Source organism: Blennius ocellaris, assembly GCF_963422515.1.
Source record: "Blennius ocellaris genome assembly, chromosome: 3".
NCBI lineage: Eukaryota > Metazoa > Chordata > Actinopteri > Blenniiformes > Blenniidae > Blennius > Blennius ocellaris.
Window position 1 is genome coordinate 21,102,240 of NC_137652.1, and position 23,631 is coordinate 21,125,870.

Below are 23,631 nucleotides of genomic sequence, written 5' to 3' on the forward strand. Positions count from 1 at the left end.
GGTGAGCAGTTGATGGCTTTTAGGGCTCTTTTGCTTTCTAAACAACAGCCTGCAGCAGCCACAAGTTAGCTTTAACAGCCGCGAGGCAGAGGCAAGGCAGTAAAGCTGTTGGCCAGACAGCAGAGAGTCACATTAAAGTTGATGAGAACTCAATCTGTTATTTTTCCTCAAACCCAAACAAATCATTCGTTGTGACTTTACCTCATGTTGCCATCAGATATCATCCATCCATCCATCCATCCATCCATCCATCCATCCATCCATCCATCCATCCAGCCTGTAAACACCTTCAGCTGATTGAATCCATGGCCTCAATATCTCTGACATAATCCTAAGTCAAGGACCACAGTGTGGTAGAGAGCTTCTCCTTCCTGCCTTGTCCCCTATTCATCTCAATAATATGACATCACAACAGCATCACCAGTGCTTCTATTCTCAGCCTGCGGTCAATATAATCATCCATCCTAACGTCACTCAAACAAGGCCCAAAGTTACTTCATGACAAATAAAACTCAAAAAAATGAGTCAACCAATGGGAAAGTGTCTGTGTGGTTGTAGTTTGGTTAATGCCAATGCCTGTCTCCCCATCATCCCCTCAAATACCAAGGTATTGTACCTTTGTCTATACTACTTTATTTTTTTTTTATAACTTAGTGTTGGTACAAATACTTAACATGCAAAAGGCAGAGTACAACCTGGACATGTCAAAAGTCCATTAAAGGCAGAACATAAAGAAACAGACAGCCACAAACACTCACATTCACACTTTTATGCAACTTCCATCAAATTGCCTTGAAATGCTTGTATTTGGACTGTTGGGAGAAACTGTGACAAACAGGTGAGAGTACTACCTTACATTTATACCTGATCCACATCTGTTCCAGAATCACGGACTTGTATCATCTTCACTCACAGGATCTGGTCTTGTTATCTGTTCCTAAAGTCAGGCCTGAACTGGGGGGGGGGGGGGGGGGGGGGGGAACAAAAGGCTTTCAGGTTTGTGGCTCCATCAGCCTGGAACGAACTACAAAAAAAACCCTGAAGCTCAAAACTCTCGTTTCACTGGACTCATTTTAAAAGTGGATTAGAGATTTGGAGACAGACACATCTGCTATGCTATCGCTATTCTATCGCCAGGACTGACAGTTCCTGTGGCCAATCAACTTGTGCCCAACACCCGTTCCATCTGAATGTACTTGCATGTACTCTGACTGTCAGAATGAGTTCTATACTTAATTTTTTTTTCCTAATAAATTTTGATAATACATTGAAAGGCAAGTTAAGAGAGATTGATATGTAGGAGATGATGACTCCTTCAAACATGTAGTTGCAGTCTATTGTTGGGCTGACTGCTAGTTTCTAGTATTTATTGTTGATTTCAATAAAATCCTCCCGTGTGCTCACAATGCCCTATGCTATTAATGCATGTGCATATAAGCTATACTGTAGAGATGCTGCAATCTCAATGGAACTCACCTTGTTAAATAAAGGGAAAATACATAAATAAACATTTTAATCTTTCAATTTCAAATTTCCATTTCAATCTTGTTTGATTGAATGATGCTGAAGCTGCCAACAGGACGCTGGTAATTTGACACCAGGCTCGTTGTCTGGCGTGCTTCTGACTCTGCAATTTAACAAATTACCACAGTAGGGAGTCTGACAGGTTGACATCAGCTCTTTCAAAATAAAATGTAAAAAATAAACTACTACTACTACCTGTCATTACATTTAGCTATGTTTATCATGGACACCCAACACTGCAACACTAAATGTCACTACGTTTTAACAACTACATCAATTACTTTGGCGAAAATGGATAGAACATTTTAAACATACTACAGCAAAAAGAGCGTTCGGTGTTTGCATTATCTGAAGCTCACACCTGCACATCAGCAATAATGCATATCTTTCCTTTTTGAAAAGCTTCTACTCATAATTATTTTAAGAGCATCAACCTCCCAATAACTGGAGAGGGAGAAGAGGGATGTAGTTGAAACTATATTGATGTGTAGTTTTTCGTATTTTAACATAAAACTATAGAAATTGTACTATACTTATATTTCCACTGTGAAACAACTTTTTTTTTTTATACCTGCAGCGTATTCTTCATTAAAAAAAACAACTATTAAAAACTAAGTTTAAAAACATAAAATATGAACAAGCTCATTATCATAATTTCACACATGTCCCAAATGTTGCTTTATATGTTCAGAGAGGTTTATGTAGGCGATGGTCTATAGATCACAAATGAGTTTTTTCACCCCTATCTATGTATATTTCACTTGTTTTCCGAGTTAAACAGTGATCAGCTGAGGAGCAGGGGATGATTCAGGTGAGCCTCTCGTGTTAAAACGCCACAGAGGAATTGATGGTTGTTATGATGGAGATCATAAAGAGCATGATGGGCTGAAGAGGAGGAGGAGGAGGAGGAGGAGAGAGAGGAAGACGATGAGGAGAGGGGAGGAGGAGAGAGGAGAGAAGAGGGGAGAAGGAGGAGGAGGAGGAGGAGGAGGAGGAGGAGGAGGAGGAGGAGGAGGAGGAGGAGGAGGAGCGGGTGGGGCCTGAGCAGCAGACTGACCGGAGACTGGGGAAAAGCCCACCGCATGTCTGACCCGGGGGTCCGCCTGCTGCCCCCACCAATCTGCACCTCTGACGGAGAGATGCTGCCCTGACGCTGCGGATGTTGGAGGATGAAAAAATCGCCCCTTATCTCTTTCGGCGTTTTCGCTGCTCGCCCGTTTGTGGGAGGCAGCGGCGGCTCGGCCCTTTCTTTATTATAGGCAGCAGCTATGTGAGGAGCACATCGCCTGGTAAATTCTCACGTCGCGATCCTGACGAATAATTATGAACAACGCGCAAGATATGTCGCCCGATTTCGTGTTGATGCGCCTGGTTTCCGCGGCCGAGGATGACCGCCTGGACGCAGAAAACGGGAACCTTCCGCCGGGAGGAGTGGTGGCAGGGCTGGGGAAGGAGGTCCTGGCTCACAGCGGCGTTAAGGCGGCTCTGGATATCAGCCGAGATCCGACGGCGGGCCTCGAGCATCCCGGCGGCCACCTGAACAAAGCCCCGCCGAGCGGCGAGGGCACGGCTGCACCTGACGTCGGGGGGACGGAGAGCCGCGCGCCGCTGTCCGCGCCTCCGCCGCCGCAGAGCTCCATGGAGGCCCCGGTCTGCCCCGGCCTGCGGCCTCAGCTGCTCGTCTTCTCCAACATCATGCGGAACGGAGAGGGGATTTTAGAATTAGACCGTCGGAGTCAGCCGAGGGATGCTCTGGAGCAGAGCCCGGGCTCCGTGTGCGCGGGTCCGACTGTCAATAACAACGGCGCGGCTCCCGGAGCTCCGCAGCGGCGGCGGCAGCAGCAGCAGCAGCAGCAGAGCCTGCTGGACCGGGCATGGGGAGCTCACCAGCCCGGCTCCGTGTCTGCGGACATGCAGGGAGCCGCGGAGCTCTGCCGCGGGCACCGACTCATCACCACCCCGCCCGAGTGGCCTGTGCTGGCGGAGAGAGACGGCCCGCTCGCCGTCATCGACTCGAAATGGGGATGCGCCACCAGGGACCGAGAGGGAGCCGTGTTCGAGCTGGCCCGGAGGTTCGGGGAGCTGGGGGTCGGTGCGGTGCCCAAGATGCTGCTCAAGGCGGGGGAGCTCCCGCAGTGCTCGTGCCAGGGCGCACACGGGACGGGCGCAGGCGGGGTCGAGCCCAGGGACGACCCCACCGAGACCAGCGACGCGCTGCTGGTGCTGGAGGGGCTCGGGAGCGGCGACGTGGACGGCCTGGACCTGGACGAGTGTCCGGAGGACGAGGCGGACGACGAGCACGGGAGGCGCGAGCTTCTGCTCAACAGGAAGCGGGAGATAGTGCAGAAGATGTCGGGGTCTTTCTCCATCAGCAGCTTCCAGGTGGAGCTGAGGAGGCAGGTGGAGGACATGGCCCCGGCTGCCACCCAGGCGGCGGCGCACCTCGGCGCGCAGGTGTGCAGCCTCCACGGGAGCGTCTCCAGCCGCCTGTCACAGGTAAGCTCCGGGGACACGGAGGCCCACGTCTCGGCCAAGTCACCGTCCCCGACGCCGGTCCAGAACTCGCCCTGGGCCACGAGTCCGAACCCGAGCCAGGCGTCGACCCCGCGGAGGCGGCCGGAGCGGTGCGCCAGCGCGCCTCGGACTCCCACGGGGCGGGCCGCGGGTGCGGACAAGGCGCTCAAAGTTCCAGGGAAGTCCAAAAAGGGCTCCTTAAAGATCCGACTGAGTAAACTGTTCCGGACTAAAAGCTGCAGCGGCTCCAGTCACCTCCTGGACAAGAGGCCATCGGTGACCTACTCAGTGTCTTCTGCCGGGAGTCTGGTGGACATGGCGAGCGCAGCGGGCGCCGAGCAGGACGCGGACAGGTGAGGGGTCCAGACAGAACCAGCCACCAGGGCCAGGAAACCTCGTATTCCTGATCGTCATTATGAGGAAGATCACCTCTTACTATAAGCAGATTTAGGTTGAGTCAAGGACACAAAGTTATGGAAATGATCACATGAAACTCCTTCAACTTTCCTCGAATACAAAGAAGTAGCCCAGTGGAGATGTTTACATTGCTCAGAAATGTCAGAACAGAGTTCAGCTGCAAACATGTCCAAAGGTGTTTGATCCAGATACTGGAGGCTGTTCTGCATCTTTTAGGTTTCCGCCTCTTTCAACACACCTGATTGCAAAAAGCAGCACCTTATTTTATATAAATAAACATTATAGTATATCTAAATAAACATTATAGTCAGGTCTATTAAAGCAGGGAGCAATAAGGATGGCTTCTGTGATATGTCTGACAATGTATTAAAGTAAAATAACGTTATCTATGTCTCTAAGTTCAGTTGATCAATCCATTATGCATGTATCTAACATGTTCACCTCAAAATGTCATTAATACAACAAGAATTTACGAACTAACTGGTAACAATGGCCTTTCTCTGTCCACTGTGGCCTGCAATGAGAGAGGACGAGGGCCACAGGTGGCCTCGGGGCCAAGTGCTCAGTGCAATCTATGAAATAATGGAAGTGTATGACAGGAGAAAAACCTATTCAGTCCACTAAAAGTACCAACTCATTTCAAATCCAGTCACAGTTTCATGCTCTGATGGAGACTCATTCAAAGTCCAGACGTGTTTATCCCCCCGTTCAACTTCTAATTGTGTTTTGCCAGCGAGACAATCATTGTTTTTAAAGGCTTGAATTAATTCTAACTTCTTCAAGTGGCGGAGTTCTCTTCCCTCATTTTTTTTTTTAAATTCTGCATGTTGTCGGGCCCGAATCTTTTCACATCTTTGCAGCTTGTCACCCTCTATCCTGCCCACTGCTTAGTCATTATTCACGGCAGCAGACTGAAAGGAGACTGTGATTAAAAAAACATAACTTCAGGAGTCTTGAGTGCCGAAGCTAAAAGCATCAAACACATTTTTTTCTCCTCCTTCTTTTTAAAGAAAGGCCCCAAATTTGCACTCAATGCACTGAGATTATTTTCAACCTCCTGCAACTCCTGTACTTTCTCTCGCACTCTAACTTTCTTCTGATCTTCTCTTTCTTTTCATGCGTGTCTGTGTGTGGATGTCCCTGCAGCCACAGCCAGCCCAGACTGACCAGGGCCCACAGTGCCTTCTCCCCTGCCTCTCTCTCTGCCTCGCTCTCTGCTTTCACCGGTAAGCTCTGCTTTGGCTGAGACACGTGCACTTTCCCTCCGAGACGCTTTCAGACCCGAGAGAAACGGCTGCTCATACATGACACCTGAAATCACAGTTCATGCAAACCAATCTGTTAACCAAATGCTTATTTTGAAATAAATAAAAAATTAATAAATAAACTGAAATGGATCAAAACAAAGAAACTTAGTGAGAAATTAGTTTCTTTTTAGTTTTCAGGAATATTTACAGAAAAGTTTATCCAAATGTTGAAATATGTGAAACAAAAAGTTTCATATTTTTGTTTTGCAGAATTGAAAGCCACACTTTTTTTTTTCATTTTTCTTTGTTGTATCCCTTCAACAGTTAATCTGTAACTAACATTCACAGTGGATCAACTTCTCCACAAACACAATTCATTTAAAGTAACTCAAAACCAACAGGAGTCTCTGTTTTATCGATGCTCTGCATAGTGTAAAGAAGCTGCTTTAAACAGGAGTGGCCTGTGGGTCTGAGCTTTTCCGATCTTAAATCTTGACTCCACTGTTGCTGAAAACTAAAAAAGACAAGGAAAAATAATCACTCAAGTCCTGGACTGAACTGCATTTTTATGATTCACTGATGATGCACTTTCTTTTTCCTCCTCTTTACTTTTGATTTGATTCAAAAGTGCCCATCAGTTGGTGCTTTACAGCCAATCATGCGCCGTTACAGGTGATCGTTTTATGGTTTTGCTTCATTTGAGAACTACTCGGCAAACCGCGCAGCCTGTATTTATTGGGTGAAGTCAGAGAAACCCTTCGTGCACAGACTTTAGGATTGAAAAAAGTCGGTCAAGTTGTTCTCATGCGTCAAATCAGAGACTGACAGAAAACAAATTCTGTGTTATTTGGACAAATTTGACTTTTAATGTTTTTTTTGAGTGAAGAATTGATGTTAAAATTGCTAGTTGTTGAAGCCATGCTTGTTCCCAGGGGTCCCAAAGGGGCGGCACAGCTCTGTTGGTGGAGCGGTCGTCTCTCGCAGGTTCGACTCCCATCTCCACCTGTCCACAAACCGTGGTGTCCTTGAGCAAGACACTGAACCCCAAATTGCTCCCAATAGATTGACAGCTCCTTGCTGTTGGTTGGTTATAGATCACAGGGTGAACCCCAGGCTTTCTTTGCCTGCTTTCAGGCTGCAATCTGAATACGTGTCTCACAATCGTAGTAAACATTTCTTCTACACGTGCGAGTAGAGATGAACAATAAGGACAATGTTTGTCTCCAGAGTGTCTTGACATATCCTCCTGGGACTTGGTTGTTTTAGAGACTCACCTGGAATAGCAATCCAACATCTTTGTCAGTCCATACGAATGCCTGTATACTGCCATTGTTAATGTTTATAGCAGAGTGTTTTCTATGCAGTGTGCAGTGGGTGCTGCTGTTTTGTTCACAAAAACAAACAACAGCACCCACTATTGGCCCCTTGATTTCAAAACGTTGTTGTGTAAACACAAAGCTTTTCCGAAATAAAAACAATGCATTTCCACTGTCGTGTAAACCCAGCCTTAGTTTGAAGGTGTCTGCTTTATGTGGGGTGCGCTTGGCTTCACTGTGGTGTTTTGACTCATGAGATATTGGAGAGGGGGTACGCCTTAATTTTGGTTGACGTTCTTGGGGGGGAAAAAACAGCCCAGTCTTCGCCTGATCACCACCGCTTGGTTCAACACTTTCACATGTTTGATGCCTTTGAAAAAGGTATAAATGCAGTGAACACGTAGCTAAAGTTAAAGCATCAAAATGACAGTTCCATGTGCATGCCTGCCATCATCTGAAGAATTGAACAGACTGTATGACTCTATACCAGCAATAAGTCTTGATGTGGGTTCTCAAACAGAAGAGGCGAGCAGAACATCAAGACTTCCTAGATGCTTTTCAAGCTGAAAGACTTCTTCGATATGATCTCCCTCCAATCTGAAATGAATGTTTTGGCAAAGCCACACAACAACCACGGAATATTTTCCAAAACGGATCCAACGTCGGGCTTCGACGATGCACATACTGAATGTAACGCGGATAGTATGGTTTAACATGATATAATAGCTTAGCGGTTCCCAATCTGTGGTTTTAAACCTCCTTGGAGGGGCGCCAGAGGCCGGGGCTTTGACAGTTCTGATGTTGTTGAAATTAGATTTATACATATTGAGTAAAAAACATATTATGACACTCTCTATAACCAGCAGACCTTGGAAACTGTCCATTGTGTTTGTTGTGGCTCCTGGTTTCTATCCATGTTCGGCTTCACTGGGACACTTTAGCTCAGACATCAGGCACTGGACATTGGACATTGGACATTGGACATTGGACATTGGAAAGAGGGTCTGCAGTCTGTTTCTAGCAACAGTCTGGAAGGTCTGAAGGTAAAAAAAGGTTGCAAACTGTTCTATTAGATACTTCAGGCTGTGAGTTTGTTTTTAATCTGTTAACTACTATTAGATTTTATCAATTGAGGTGGGATTTACTGTTTGATCCTCCCTTGTGTTATCAGAGGTTGAGAGTACACTTCTGTGATGTAATTATATGAAAAAGATTTAGTGAGGCATGGATTTTGATGCTTTAGTTAAGTTTAGTTTTGAAGAAACTAGTAAATAAAAATATGAGCACGAGGAGCTTAAACCTTTTAAAATTTTTACTTGAAAGTGCTTACTTTATAATTAATGTTCATGTCCTATTGAGACTGATTAATTTCCTAATGACAGTAAAGTGTAAGGGATTGATAGTTTTACGAGGGTTAAAGGGAAGTCTCCAAATATTTGACCTGCATCAGGTCCTACCGGACATCCAGTGTGGCTGTCAAGCTCACAGTTTATTAGTTGTGGAAATATGTCAAGATTAACACAAACAAAGTGTAATGAAGTACTAAAGGTACTGATGGCTCACTTCACAGTGAGCAGGTTGAACTGTTTAGAGAAACATTTGATGATTGCAGCTATCAGAGTGGTTTTTGTTTTTGGAATCCTTTCTTTCGCACTGATTTAGACAAAACAAGTCCTCAAAAACAATCTATGGTGACACCACGACGCTGCTGGTGCTTGTAGGAGGCCTGTCAGCTTGGTTTTGACTGAGTTTAAGATCATTTCCGAGAAAATATGATCATTTTACCTGTCTGGTTATCTTACATTGCCCAATTGAGGGGGAGTTGAGGTGCTGCATGCTGGTGTGGTGGTCCGCAGAGAAGATCCTCACACTGTTCCTCAAACATGAGTAGAACTGGAGTCTCTTAATAGATCATAGATGTGAGTGTTGTTTCTTTGTGTGTTTCTGGATTAAATCATTATTGGAGATATCTGGAAGAGTGATTGGTTTTCCTTCCAGGGAACAGACCTTGTAGAACTTGTTGAGTTCGTAGCTCAGTCGGGCATGACTTCTTCACAGCTCACATAGCTCAGAGGTAGCCGTGGTTTCCCAGTCCCCTCGTAGATGGAACTTGTGCTGAGGGTTTTCACAGCTTGAATAACTCAAGTCTTACACCCACTAATTAGACAGAAACATTAAAGCTGCACCCAGCAGCACTTCATGTTTGTGGCCCTGCAAGAGCCGGGCTATTTGAAACGGCGTGGACTTGAAGACTCAGAAGTCCCGGTGTTTACTCGCGTTGTGATGTTTGAGGAGCGGTGCTGGAGTCCCGGGTCGGTGGGGGGGGGGTTCCGGCTGCTTTTCAGGCGGCGGTAGGGACTCGGCTGGTAGCGTTTGATTTTGTTTCCCTCCCAACTGCAGAGTCTCACGTTGGTAAAGAGTGAATCCGCAGCATCTCAATTAGCCGCGATGTGATGTTCTTCTTTATCGCGGTGATTTGGGCTGATTAGCCGGGTGCAGTTTTCCATAAACATGCTGCCTGGCGCGGCTCTGATGGCGTTCTGCAGCACGGACAAAAAGCACACCAAACCAGTTCTCTTTCTCGAATGATGCTTAACTCCTGTCACACCTCCTCTCACCGCCTCCCTCTGCTCTTCTGGCTCCAGGTGAAACTGTCTCTCTGGTGGATGTGGATATTTCGCGGCGAGGGGCCAACACGCCACACCCTCCCACGCCGCCCCCTCCTCCACGCCGAAGTCTCAGCCTGCTAGGTACTGATTCCTTCCACTTCCCCGCCTCGTCCTTCACAGTGATAGAAAATCACATTTCAAGAGCTTCAGGGTATCACTCTGTTTTACACGAAAACTCATTAGCTCTTTGTCATTTCTGGAAATCCACACTTCCGAACACACACATGCAGGTTTTCGTAATCTCATGTAATCTGATTTACCGATATAAAAGGTCAACATCTAACAATTGATTCAATTTGAAATCTGGATGCTATGCACAGTCAATCAATGGCAGGAAAACAAAAGAAAAAGAGTTTCTGTCGCTTCAAAGGGGAAAAAAATGTCGACATTGAGTCTTTTACTATTTCAAACTTCAAGGGTTTGGACCGTCATGGACCGTTGATGATATAGTGGTGTGTATGGATGCTCAGAACACTGCCTCCATTGTTTAAAGCTGAATAAAACACTTAGTTCACTTTAAATTACTGTTTCTTTCATCAAAATACACAGCGAATGGCCACTCAGTTAAAAAAAAAAACCCAGTAGACTCTGGAAACTGAAGCCCGACTGATGAATTTCCTCCCAAAATTTAAGGATAGTTTTTGAACTTTAGTTGGCCCTTTTCTGACCTTTAAAGTTCAGTTTTTAGCTCCGAGCCTATTTTCCTTTTGACCCACATATGCATCAGACTTTTTAATTGTCTTAAAAACAAGATGTTACAGATGTTCTGTGGTTTGATTTCAGTCAACAATAACAATGCCTTTATATTTGTGGCAATAGTTTCTTAAGTTCTCTTAATTCTATGAGATAATTTGATTATCTAAACCGGGGGGGGGGGGGGGGGGGGGGGTCAAACTCCTTTTAGTGCTCATGCCAGTCCACACACAGCCCAGTTTCATCTTTAGTGGGCTGGAGTAGTAAAATAGTACCATTATGACCTTTAAATGTAAGCTTTAAAGTTTTCTTTGGTATGGTGCAGAGTATATGTGATGAAAACGTCTATATTTCACAAAATCAAACCAGTTTCACTGAAGATGACTACAATCTCAATAGGAAGCCAACTATAATGAAACCTTCTCAGTGTTGTGTCTGCTATTCTTAAGAAAATTGTTAAAGAATAATCAATATTGCCCTTGACATTTTTGCAATTTTTACTTGTTGGTTTTGCTGGATTGGAGCCCTGTTTTGGCCCACAGGCCTTATGTTTGACACCCCAGATCTATATCTTTATAAAATTTCTTCGATTTTGGTAGTAATGAAAAAGCTTTTATAAGAAAACATCAGCACAATTAAATAACCTTCATTTTTCCATGTGTCCCAGTAAAATGCTATTTTAAGAAAATATCAAGGTTAATACATTTTAAAGGCAAGACATTTTAATAAAAAACAACTCAGTGTTCGAGGTAAAAGTCATATAACAAAAGTAAACTGGAAAAAAATCACACCGGTTTGATAAACTGTGATTTAAAACCATATGAGGAGATATGAGAATTCACGCCAGACTGAATTTCTACCATGAGTATTAACATTCTTGTGTTGATTGAAGAGCATGCAACGTTAACCATCTGCTAGAATTTCTATAAATTGTAAAAATCTTCCATGTTGAAGAGCTTCTAGCATTGTATTTTCATTTTTATCATTACTCAACATATTTTGTACTTTGCAATTAAATCATAGATTAATTTCCAAACTCATCAGAAGAAGTAGACTTTCATTTGTTTGGGTTGTTTAAGTAAGACTAGCACTTTAACTTGTCAGTTTTCTTCAGTCGTCATACTTTGTAAAAAGTATAACATTTAAAGATCGTTTTTGTAGAATAATATTTTATAGGGGCCCAGTGTGAAATCTACATTTTGTGAGTTTTGTGCATTAGGTGGCAGTACCGAGTCATTTTATCACCAAGTTTATCCTTGAGCTCTTAAAGTTCTCTGTCTTTGGAGAGTTTAATTTGAACAACTATTGTGTTTATTATTCAGTCTGATGAACAGAATTAAGCCAAGCCCATATTTCTCTTCCCCTGATAAAATTCTATTCACACATGGGAATAAAATGAAGGCTCATTTGCGAGACCGAACACGCTGGGCTTTGCTGGTTCGCCTGCTAACTTTAGTACCCATATAGAAATTACATTAAATGGACATCAATTTAATTAAATCACAACTGTTGTTTTCTTATAGTATTCAATAGGTTTCAAAATCCTTTAACATCCTTTACTTTGAGGTTTTGTTTCATTTTATAATTGGTATATTATGTATGCCAATAAAGATTTGGAGGATGCCATGTTGTACAGTGAAGTTCAGGTTCTCAAACTAATACTACCGTATTTTCCAGACTATGAGTAGCGCTTGTTATTGTTTGACTGATGCAACCTACATTCATCCATATATTCAGGACATGTAGCCAAAAATATACTTGCACATACCATCTGCTGCTGCAGGAAACAAAGAAAGCTGATCTGAGAAAAGTGCTGAGGAACAAATTCACAAAAGAATCTGGAACAACCGCTGCTGGACCAGGATTATCAATATTTATGTCTGGACATGGAAAAATAAATCTGACATATATATTTGATTTTTCCTTTTAATGGGGCCTTTTTTGACAGTTACAGCTTGTAGTCTAGGAAATACGGTAGTTGCTTGGCAACAGCTAGGAACGTTGCTACAGTAAAGCGTTCAAGGCTAATCATCAGCTAAAAGCCCAATGGCCAGAGCTGAGAAATAAATGCACAGAAGGTTCTGGAACAGTAGCTGTTGTACCAGGATTATTAACAGTTCCATATGTCTGGACCTTGACAAACACGTTTCTTTTCATATTTTTTTTCTTCGTATTCAACATATTGAAATGGTACAGCAGTAAGCGCGAAGTAACTGCTGACACATAGTGCATCACATCCTGTGTAAAACATACAAAGACTCCAGAGCCACTTTGTCCAACAAGCACTGGGGAAACGTGACACGGAGTCATTTTTCATGAGTGGACAGTGGAGAACAGTGTGTTTGTGCAGCTTTTGGGGTGACGATGCAGATCTTTTCTTTTCCGCGTACAGGCAGCGGTTCAGGCTGCAAAGAGGCTGAGAGGTCATCTCTTTGACTTTCAATGCCCAGAGAACCCTCTTCCTATTTTTATTTTCTGTAACTTTGTTTCCCCTTGGTGTTCCCTCTCTGCCTCCCTCTGTGCTTCCTCCTGGCTGTCATCCCTCACCTCCTCCTCCCCTCCTCCCATCCTCCCCTCCTCCCCTCCTCCCCTCCTCTGTCCTGTTCGTCCTGACCTTTTTTCCAGACGACATAGCCGGGCCTCAGCCTGGGCCTTTCCTAGTGAGCGTCATGGGCGCCTCCCTGCAGTCCCTCCCCCTGCCTCTCCCTCCTCCTCCTCCTCCCTCCCACGCCACCATCCAGCACAGTCTCAGCCTCAATGGTAAGACGTGTCTGGGGTGGGCGGGGTCACACTTTGGTGACCAATTCTCTACTTTCAGCCCCTAATCGAATAAGCTACGTGTGTCGGTTGTATCACTGAAGCAGTCTGACCTAAATAAAATGCCTCCTCTGTCCTTCAGACGCCTTCCTCCGGGCCCTTCCTCATTCAAACCCACTGCAAGTGGATGCTCCGCCCCCGAGCAGACAAGCTCCTCCCCCTGTGCTGTGTGCTCTGCGGCGGTCGGAGGCCAGCAACTTCACCGCCAGTCTGAGAGAGCTGGAGAAGGTGAGACAGTACTCTATCAACTCTGTAAACTGGAGATGCTCTCGAATTTCCGAGCAGGTTGTGGTTCCAGTCCAGATATCTCTGTGTGGGGACCACAGCCAAACAAAAACGATTGATTGATCGATTGGTTGGTTGTTTGGTTGGTTGTTTGGTTGATTGGTTGTTTGGTTGATTGGTTGGTTGGTGGGTTGGTGGGTTGATTGGTTGGTTGGTTGCATGGCTGGCCGGCAAGCCGGTTGGGGGGTTGGTGGATCAGTTGGCCTGACAAACCCTTTGGCAAACTTTGTTTTAAATTTGCTGGCTATCGGTGTCTTTGCATCCCTTAATCTCAATGAAATGTGGACCATTAATTACATTCAGAGCAGGAGCGATGTGGAGAACATCCTGGTTAATAAAGATAAAGGTTTATGTGTTGCAGACATATAGTTGTACACTGCAGCTGGAAAAGGGGGGGTTGTGCTTCCAGGTGAAGGTCTGAGCTTTCTGGGTGTCTTCCAATTAAAATGCTTACCACGCAAAAGAAACTGTCGCGTAGTATCTATTTATTCTAGTTTTGTGTGCTCTGCTCGCCACTTCCACCACCGAGCATTGCAAGTAGCACCTTTGCAGCAATAAAGAAATGACAGTTTTCTGCAGATGGTATAATTGAGGGAAGCAGAAAGCAGCAGCTCGCAAAATTCCTGCTTCTCATTGCATGTTTTCTCGCAGTGTGGCTGGTACTGGGGCCCCATGAACTGGGAGGATGCCGAGATGAAACTGAAGGGGAAACCGGACGGGTCGTTCCTGGTACGAGACAGCTCGGACCCGCGGTACATCCTGAGCCTCAGCTTCAGGTCGCAGGGAGTCACGCACCACACGCGCATGGAGCACTATCGAGGTGAGACGCACGTCTTCTTTTCTCCATTTGCTTTTTCATGTGGCAGTGAAAAGGAAGACAAAGGGAACAAAAAAAAATGCCACATTTCCTTCATCGCTGTGGCGCTCAAAACATCTCGACATATTCCCAACAACAGTCAGAGGTCTAAAACTGCACCGAGGAATGAATAATTAACAAACTAAATTTAATTAGAGAACTGAGAAATGTTTGCTGGTGTATAAAGATGTTTCCTCTGGTGGTTTCACTGGTTGTTTCTTTGATGAATTTCATTAATAAAAGAAGCAACAGGATGGGGAGCTACATTGTTTATTGCCTTGTATAAAGAAGACAATTGTATTTCATCACATGTCCTCAGCTTAAAGGATTGTACACCCTGAAGATGATTCCCAGGCCACTAAACAATGTGGCGTGCATGAGAGAATCGTTGTATTTATAAATAAAACAGATTTCAGTTTTTAATATCTATCTATCTTATTTTCAGTTTAAAGATCAGATGTTAAATGTGGTTAAACACCAACATAACATTTTCAAATATGAGACATGGAAAAGAATATCTACCTCAAAATCTTAAAAGCACACCTTGTAGGATTGAGATAATGACACTTTATGACTTCAGATTTTGGTGTTGAGCCACTGTAGCGTCCAGTCTGTTCTCTCTGAGTTTCTACTCATTGTTGCTCATTCAAATGCTGCTTCACCAAGACCCTGGATCAGTCTGCTGAATTTCATGCTCAGACAAACACATTGTGCTTTCAGTTTGTGTGTGTGTGTGTGTGTGTGTGTGTTCGACAGCAAAATAAAAGAAACCTTCAATAAGTTAAATCACATGCAAAACAGGAGTATTTCTTTGGGATTAGGCCTGTTTTCATGAGAATCGTTTCCAAATAAAACTGAGCTTTTAAAAAGATATAATGTGAGAGGTGAGTTGTCATGAAGTCACAACTGTGGGCGGAAAAGGCAGTAAAGATTAAGAAAAGGTTGCAACATCTCAGACAGAAAGTCTGCAAATAAAAGCTGTACGGAGCCAGCTGAGGAAATGCCTCTCGCCACAATAAGAGCAGCATCTCTGCTGAAGGCGGAGCTCATTTATGCTCTTTCAAATGTCTTAAAAACAATTGCAATCATTTTCAGATATTGTAATTCAAATTCTGTGTTGTACATTAATCTATTCAAATCTTTCTAGTATTTTACAGTCTGTAATACCCCCCCCCCCATAATCAATATTTGTGTCTTTGTCAGACTTAATAGTCAGTGCACCTTGTTAGCAACTCGACTTTGATGCATCTATTGAGTTTGTACCGTTATTAAACACTCAAACTTTCAGTTTGTTGTAGTTTTCGGGCCCTCTTTTGCAAACCTTTTGGGGACTTCAGGTGCCAAAAGTGTTTTGTTTTGTTTTTTAAAGCAGATAGACGTATTGATGGCTTATTTTTCTGCAATCGTCAAGAGCGGGTGGATTGATTGTAACCTGTGTAATAAATCCATTTGTGAAATGTATTTACTGCAAAGTATTCCAACTGTAGATGGTATTAGACTAAAGTAAACTCAGCTGCACAGTGGTGAACTCAAGAGTGGAGTCAGTCTCTGTCAGCTGCCCCCCCCCCCCCCCCACCTCAGACCTCTGCAGCAGTCAGGTGGTCCTGACAGTCCAGTCAGGGTCCGTCGGTTGCCAGGAGACGATACATGCTGGATTACATTGTGCCGGGTGTAAAGTTTGATGACGGGGGGGGGGGCTTTATGGTTTAGGGTTGTTTTTCAGGGGTTGGGCTCAGACCCTGAGTTCCAGTGAAATGTGTTTTTATTGCTTCAACTTACTGAGAACTACTGGAGGACATCATGTTCCTCACTTTGGAACATTTTAGTGAACAAAGCAACACGGAGTGAGGGGTGAGTGTAGGGTAAACAGATTGTTGACCTCAATCTGGTGGAACATCTTCTGGATGAATTAGATCAGGAACTGCAGGGGTTTTTTTTCAACGACATTGGTGAAATGATCAGAATCACCAAACCAACTGAGGAAAACCTTCCAGAGGAAGTAAAGATGTTATAGCTTCAAAAGTCCATATTAAACCTGATGGATTAAGATTGGTTTGTTATAAAGATTCGTGTGTATAAAAGCCAATAATTATGGGAATACAGTGCAACTTCCAAAAGCATCAACCATCGCTGTGTTGTTTCCTGAAAAAAGGACAGACTGCACCCTCATGCTCAGAACAAAGAACGTTTGGACAGGCAGAGGGTTTGCTTTTGGAAATGGAATGTGATTTTTCATAAGATGGGTGGAATCGACTCCATTGATGACTTTTTTCATGCGAGCGAGTTGCACTAATGTTGTAAACAGGTTTGGCTTCCCTATATACATATTCACTGGCAGTTTGCAACACTCAAACACTGGAAGTTGAGTTTCCAGTGGCTCTGAGCACTCCTGTCGTCTAAACGGACACCCAAGGAAAGAACTTTATCTCGGCAGTGACAGTGTTCAGATCTTTTCCTTTTTTTGGGGGGGGAGAATTTTCTGTCCAGATACTTAATACACAACTTCACTCAACATTCTATTTTCTGGAGTGGATGGAGGAAGAGACACCTGCTGTGATCCACATTTTGACTACCAGGAAAGATGAAATTGTCCTCGGCTGCATTGTGATTAAAGCTGCTACACAGCAGATTGGACCAAACCAACGTATTTAACATGGAGGTGAACCTTGCGCACGTCGTGAGTGACACTCATTCGATTGATTTTTAACAGGTGATTCATAAGAAACACAAATGCTGTCACTTTTGCACTGGTCTGGTCCCACTTGAGAGGGAACTGGTCTGCATGTGGCCCCTGAACTGAGACCAGTTTGACACTGCTGCTGCAGTTAGTCTTTGCAAATGACGCAAACATTTAATGTAAAGGTTCTTGCTGTTTTTTGTGATTTCCTTCAATTTTTCCCAAGTCTGGTGAAGCCTTCAAATCCTGCTGCCTGCACCACTAGTCACACCATGGCCGTGTTAAATCTGGTGCTGCAGACACTTTCAAACCTGTGAAGGTGACAAGCTGGCAAACTGTTCTGGCAACAGGAGGAGTGGAGCTGCTTCTGGTCCATAAATTAGTTGTTCTCACAGGAACTATGCTCTTCAGGCATTTAACATGGACACCACATGTATGAGTGCGCATCGGCACCAAAGTAAAAATGCTGCTCTTCTCATGCACACGATGAAGTGACTCCACTTCATCTGAACTGCTGGTGCAGAGATTTGATGAGTCTGATTCCCTCCCTCCTCTTCACCCCCCCCCCCCCCCCCCCCCCCGCCAGATGAACACATTATGGAGAGCGACTCCACTACAGCAGCATGTGGATGATTCAACATCATGACCATATTTATTGTCCCTGGAGGAAATTTATCGCCTCTCCAAGTTACTGCCGCCCATAACCATAACTGCCAAACAAACATGGCGGCATTCAGACAGCAGTTAATGGGTTTGCATGGCAAAGTCTACAAAGTGTAAAGAGCAGGAGTGAGTCAACATCTATAAAAACTGAACCTAAACTAGAACATTATAGTTAATAGACCTAACATACTTCATAAAATTTAGAAAATGGATTAAAATTAAAAACTCGAACAAAAATCTTTTTAAACCAATACAAACAGAAGAGTAACGCAGTTATCTTCTATATATAACGTTGTTTGACATATCACAACTTGAATTTAACTCGTTGGATGTAAAGACATATCGTTTTAGAAATTTGGATTTTTACTTTTTTTTTTTGCTGGAAACAAAATTTATCAAGAATTTAAAAGCACATATTGGCAACCACATTTCCAAAAAGAAGACGTGCTGTTTAATAAAAGAAATGCAAATCAAAGCATGAAAAAGGTCTTCTGACGAAAACAAGAGATCCAACCAAACTAATTAAGAAAAAAATAAAACCTGTTGAAAGAGATAATCAGCCTGAGGAAGGTTAAAAAATAGATTTAGAAACACGTGAACGTCATCCGAGGCACTTCCACACGGACTGACCTTTACTCAGGTGGATTTGTAGGCTGTTTGATAAGGCAATTGTCCTTATTTTGAGGTACTTTTTCAATACCTACTTGTCCTTTATACCAGACTGAAGACTGATTGGTTGAGGAGCGATGCTTAACAGCTACCCCTTCACAAAAGTACAATTTTTAGGCACAACTGACTGCAATCAAAGGTAATCTAGGGAGCTGAGTGATCACAGGACAGTGCGCCCTGCACACTTCAAACTTTCCGCCAATCCAACCAATCTCAATACTTACTATTCAGTGATGGTTTATCATGTGTTGGAAAGAAACAGGGGGAGTGTAGAAATCAGAGGCTTTAATCGCAATTATTTATAGAATGCAGGTAACTTCTGCCCTTAAAGGAGAGCAGTGATTAATAAAAGAAAGGGATGTTTGTTTCTTTCCCCAATGGAAGAGATTCTCAAACCATTTCCCCCCTCTCGGCACCAGAAATCACTCATGAGTCCGAGCTTTTCCTTTGAGGACGTCAAAGTCAGATTTGTACATCAAGGAAATCTTTCTAGAATTCAGAGCAAACTTGGGGAAACTGCACTGAGCTGTTATTTGGAAGGTTTCTGCTTTTCTTTGCTTGTGAGACTTTTTAATTTGTTGTAATATTCAGGTAAATTTAAGATTGGAGAGGAAAGCTTTGACCTTTCTGAGGTACACTGACAGGCTTCAAGAAAAAAAAAAAAAAAAAAGGTTTTGAGCCAGTGTCTGTTCGCCCATCCGTCCATCCATTCCTCCAATGGATATTCATAACTTTTTTGAAAAGGGACCAAGCATTAAGCCCTGAGGAACACCATTAGAAACTGCTTTGCTCCTTGGAAGCATAGAAACCAAGAACCGGAAAGTTATTCCTCTTCAGTCAGCTCTGTGTGTTTCCTGAAAGAATAATCCAGCCTTTGAGTTTGTTCAGAAGTTTTTGACGATCAATCATATCGAATGCAAATCCCATGAATCATAAAGTAATTGATTTAGACCTCCTTTGAAATACAATAAATGATTAACAGAAGTAAACAATCCTACTTAAGGTCACCAAATGATGTAGAAATATTAATTAAATGGTAAGATGATCATTAATAAAGCAGCCCTCGATAAAATAAATATAATGTGCAGTCGAAAAGCTATAAAAACAAAGTAAAATGTGTTTTTGTGATTAAATAAAACTCCTTTGACACTCTTTGCATTTTTGATCCATTAAAGCTTACACCAAAACGTGAGGCCATGACATTGTCAGTGTTTCAGTCAACAAAATGTTTAAATATTCTTTCATTACAGAGTCACACTTGTCACCTTGAACTGCCAGAAAGATTGTCTGCCGAAGTCTGTCTGCATGTGTTAAGAGCTCCACTCTCAACACATGCGGCGTGGCAGCCAATGAAAACGTTTCAAAGCTGTTACTGAAAAACCTAATAGGCTGGAACAAATGTCCTTTTTGTAATGGCCGCTGGAAACGTGGACATCATGCTGGGATGAGCTTCTCTGCACTGCTTCCTAAGTAATGAGAGATGACTAACTGTATTACCATCTAAGAGGAGCTCCTTAAAAAATTGAGTCTCGCGCAAATTCTGCAGAGGGACGCAACCGCGTGGAAATCTGCCTCATTTGGGGGGAAACTGAGAAAAGTCCTAATCGCATGTATTGCACATGTTTCAACAAGCATGAAAAAAGGGTCTCAAAGACTGTGGTGAGGTGAGCGATGAAAAGAGAGGGCTCATCTGGGCAGTCATGAGAGGCTGTGAAGGTACGACTTTCAATGAATACAAATGGTTTGTTTTTTTAATAGGCATTCATTCAAAAACATACAATATTTCCTTCTCGGCACATTTTTGAAGGATATTTTGAGACTACATGTGCTCTAAAATTATAAAATATTAAATTGAATAAAATGACAAATTGTTTGCTATTTGTGGCCTAAGAGCATTCTAAATTGATCACTGGATTTCTTTAAAACATTAGGCAGGATATAATATTTGCCTAAAAGTAACATACATATGTAATAAGTATAAATATGAAAAGTCGAAACTCTGTCCAATATTTACATAAATATTCGCTTAAGTTAAAACTATTAGAAAAAAACAGGAGAAAAGGTCAATTGCCCAAGAAACGTTCATTAATCTGAGATCAAATCGACCCTTAAATATAAAAGATCATTCCATCCACACACACAGATATTCTCCCCCTGTAACGTCTGTCTGACTTACACTAAATATGCAAAACAATTAACATATTTCTACACACAGAGACAGAAAGACAGCAACTTTCAAGGCTGAATGACTCACAAAACACCTATCACATATTTGTATTGAGCAGCAAATTGACTCACGAGAGACTCCCATGAAATCAGGCGTGCGCTGGAAGCCACACGCTCACGTGCGGACGTACAGAAGCGTGGCTGTACATTAATGAGTCACCATTAGAAAGCTGTGCGGTTATGCTTGGAAACACATTCGTTATTCAGAAGCGCCGCGCAGACTGACACAACACATTCGCATCACGCATGCATGAACGCACCGGGGCCTGACGTGAAGCAGAGGCGCTTTCAGATAAACAACCGCCGAGTGGTCAACAGGAAGTCAACTTATTCACATTCGTTCACGTGTGTTACTGCAAACACTGGCTGGAGGTCATCGCAATGCAGAGGGATCTTGAAAGCAGCACTTAAAATGCATTTGTTCCTGAGCTGCATTTTGAGTTTGTCTCTTTACAAAATAAACAACATTCAGATGAATTTGAATTATTAAAATATTTCACCACACTTCAATACTCAGTCTGAGCTGCTATTTTCTGTTAAAAGATCCCTATCATACCATCATATCATATCACAATGCCTTAAAATGTAACCTGTTACTGTAACTCAGTTACTTTTTGCATTAACTACATTAATTACAAATGGATGTTGGACCTTGTTACTCGTTAATTTAATTGTTCATGATGGCCGGAGCGGCTGTCTCTCAGTCCTGCTCACTTTCTCATGTTGGCTTTATCGTTGGCAATTCTATTTGCATTACCTGCATCTTCAGTACATGCAATCTATCAGACGCCTTAAATAAAAGTTAACATCACTTTTTAAGTGCTGCCTGCTGCATTTTGGTATTTTATCTCAGCTGTTTGGTTGCTGATTCTGCAGGACTAACCTGATATGAGCTCAGGGGATGATGATCATGGCTACAGGTGATACCAAAGACTTTAAGTTATTCGGTGGTATGTGAATTCTCTGTTGCATATTTTGCTCTATATTTTGTTGTCTGCTGTGTGATCAATTAAACATTTCATTATTTTTCTTGTTATTAATTCATCTAAAATATATCCCCAGGCCTATAATTTTTTTTTTCTTTAGAAGTCCGAAATCCAACAGCACATACAAGAAAGAAAAATAACCCCAAGAGTTTATTGTAAATTATAAAAGAGCTTTTTTTCAGTGGCCAGCCAATCAGAATCCAGCTTTCTAACTGTGATTTGAAAGGTGACTTTGTGAGGCTGTTACTGAAGCTTCAACATTAAAACAAGGAGAACATGACTCAGTCGTGTCGTCGACATGTTTCCTGCAGCTCGTCTCGTGTTTCATGACTAATGCAGTGGAGCGTTTTCTCCTCTCCGCCTTCAGGGACGTTCAGCCTGTGGTGCCACCCCAAGTTTGAGGACCGCTGCCACTCCGTGGTGGAGTTCATCGAGCGAGCCATCATGCACTCCAAGAACGGCAAATTCCTCTATTTTCTCCGCTCCAGGGTCCCAGGTAGGAAGGAACAGGCCCATATGTAGGTCACACACACACACACACACACACACACACACACACACACACACACACACACACACACACACACACACACACACACACACACACACACACACACACACACACACACACACACACACACACACACACACACACACACACACACACACACACACACACACACACTCCTGAGCAGATCAAAAATGGATGTGAGCTGCCACTTTGTGACAAGTGGCTGTAAGATGGAAGAGACGGGAACCGTGTCTGCATGTGTTCAGCTTGTTAATGATTGATGATTGTGAGAATGCCTCTATGAGCAGGGTTTGACCTCAGTACAGTGACACTGATGGGCCTGGTGCCTTACAGTACGATTGTTCCGCTTGCTGAAGTTACACGGTACGAGGTGCTTCTGTGATGGCTCCATCACGCCTATGTCACGTTGATGAAACACTGTAAATGTTGATTTACAGATGTAACATTTATCTTTTCACTTGTGATCTGTGTGGATGAACCAGTTCTGTCACCGTTTCTCTTCATGTACAACAATCAGCCATAACATCATGACCACAGTGTATAACACAGTTGATCTCATAGGTATATTTAAAGCCGAAACATTGTGTTGAAATGTTTGCAAGTTTAACATGTGAGTCAGGAAAGCAGGTCTTGTGTGGTGTTCCCAATTTGCAGCGGTCAGTATCGGCCAAAACTTGTTCAAGAAGGGGAAAAAAAAACAAAACAATGAACCAGTGGCCGAAGCTTAATGATGCATGCGGAGAGGGAGGCTTGTGTGGTCTGATCCAACTAATGAGCTACTAAACAAAAATACTGTTTCTGACACAGAGGATAAATCCCAGTTAGTCGTATTTGTCAAATGAAGAAGGTGAACGAGGTTCAGACAGAAACGTCCTGCTGGATTAAAGCTGAGCTCCGTGTTGTCGTGATGGAGAAGCGGCGGTCATGGTGACGTTCTCCCTCCGCGTTGCAGGACTCCCTCCCACCCCGGTCCAGCTGCTGTATCCCGTGTCGCGCTTCAGCAATGTTAAATCGCTGCAACACCTCTGTCGCTTCTGCATCAGACAAATAGTCCGAATCGACCACATCCAAGAGCTTCCGCTGCCCAGGTACGCCCGTCCTCACGCCCACACTCGACACGCCGCTCCATGTCCAGTCTGCTGACAGGCTCCATCCTCCAGGACTGTTCTGACTTTATTCTTCCTCTCCAGACCGTTGATCTCCTACCTGAGTAAGTTTTATTACTACGACCCAGAGGAAGAGATGTACCTGTCCATCAAGAGCATCCGGAGGGTGGTGGGGGCAGAGCAGGAGGCCGAGTCGCAGACGTAGCAGCAGAAATCTCCTCCGCTCACGTGAGTCAATCCGTTCCTCGACTTCATCTCATTTATTATTCTTTAATATCACCGTCAATGTCAGCACGTGGCATTTTCGTCCATTTGAACAACAATGACATAAAGGTACATTAAAAACATTTTTAAAATGAGTCTGATTATAAGCAGCAAAATCATGTTTATGTATTTCTTTGACTTTTGGAAATTATTGAAATATACGGCTGATA

The 23,631-nt window shown here is 43.4% G+C and overlaps 1 protein-coding gene across 1 annotated transcript; it reads left to right on the plus strand.

Moving 5' to 3' along the window:
* Positions 1-2,847: 2,847 nt before the first annotated feature.
* Positions 2,848-23,402, plus strand: socs7 (suppressor of cytokine signaling 7; the record flags this gene model as incomplete). The annotated part of the gene is made up of 9 exons (XM_080494276.1): positions 2,848-4,391; positions 5,602-5,681; positions 9,664-9,768; positions 13,006-13,140; positions 13,280-13,425; positions 14,134-14,302; positions 21,927-22,055; positions 23,044-23,179; positions 23,282-23,402. The coding sequence occupies 9 exons, from the start codon at positions 2,848-2,850 to the stop codon at positions 23,400-23,402; spliced, it is 2,565 nt and encodes an 854-aa protein (XP_080350402.1).
* Positions 23,403-23,631: the final 229 nt, after the last annotated feature.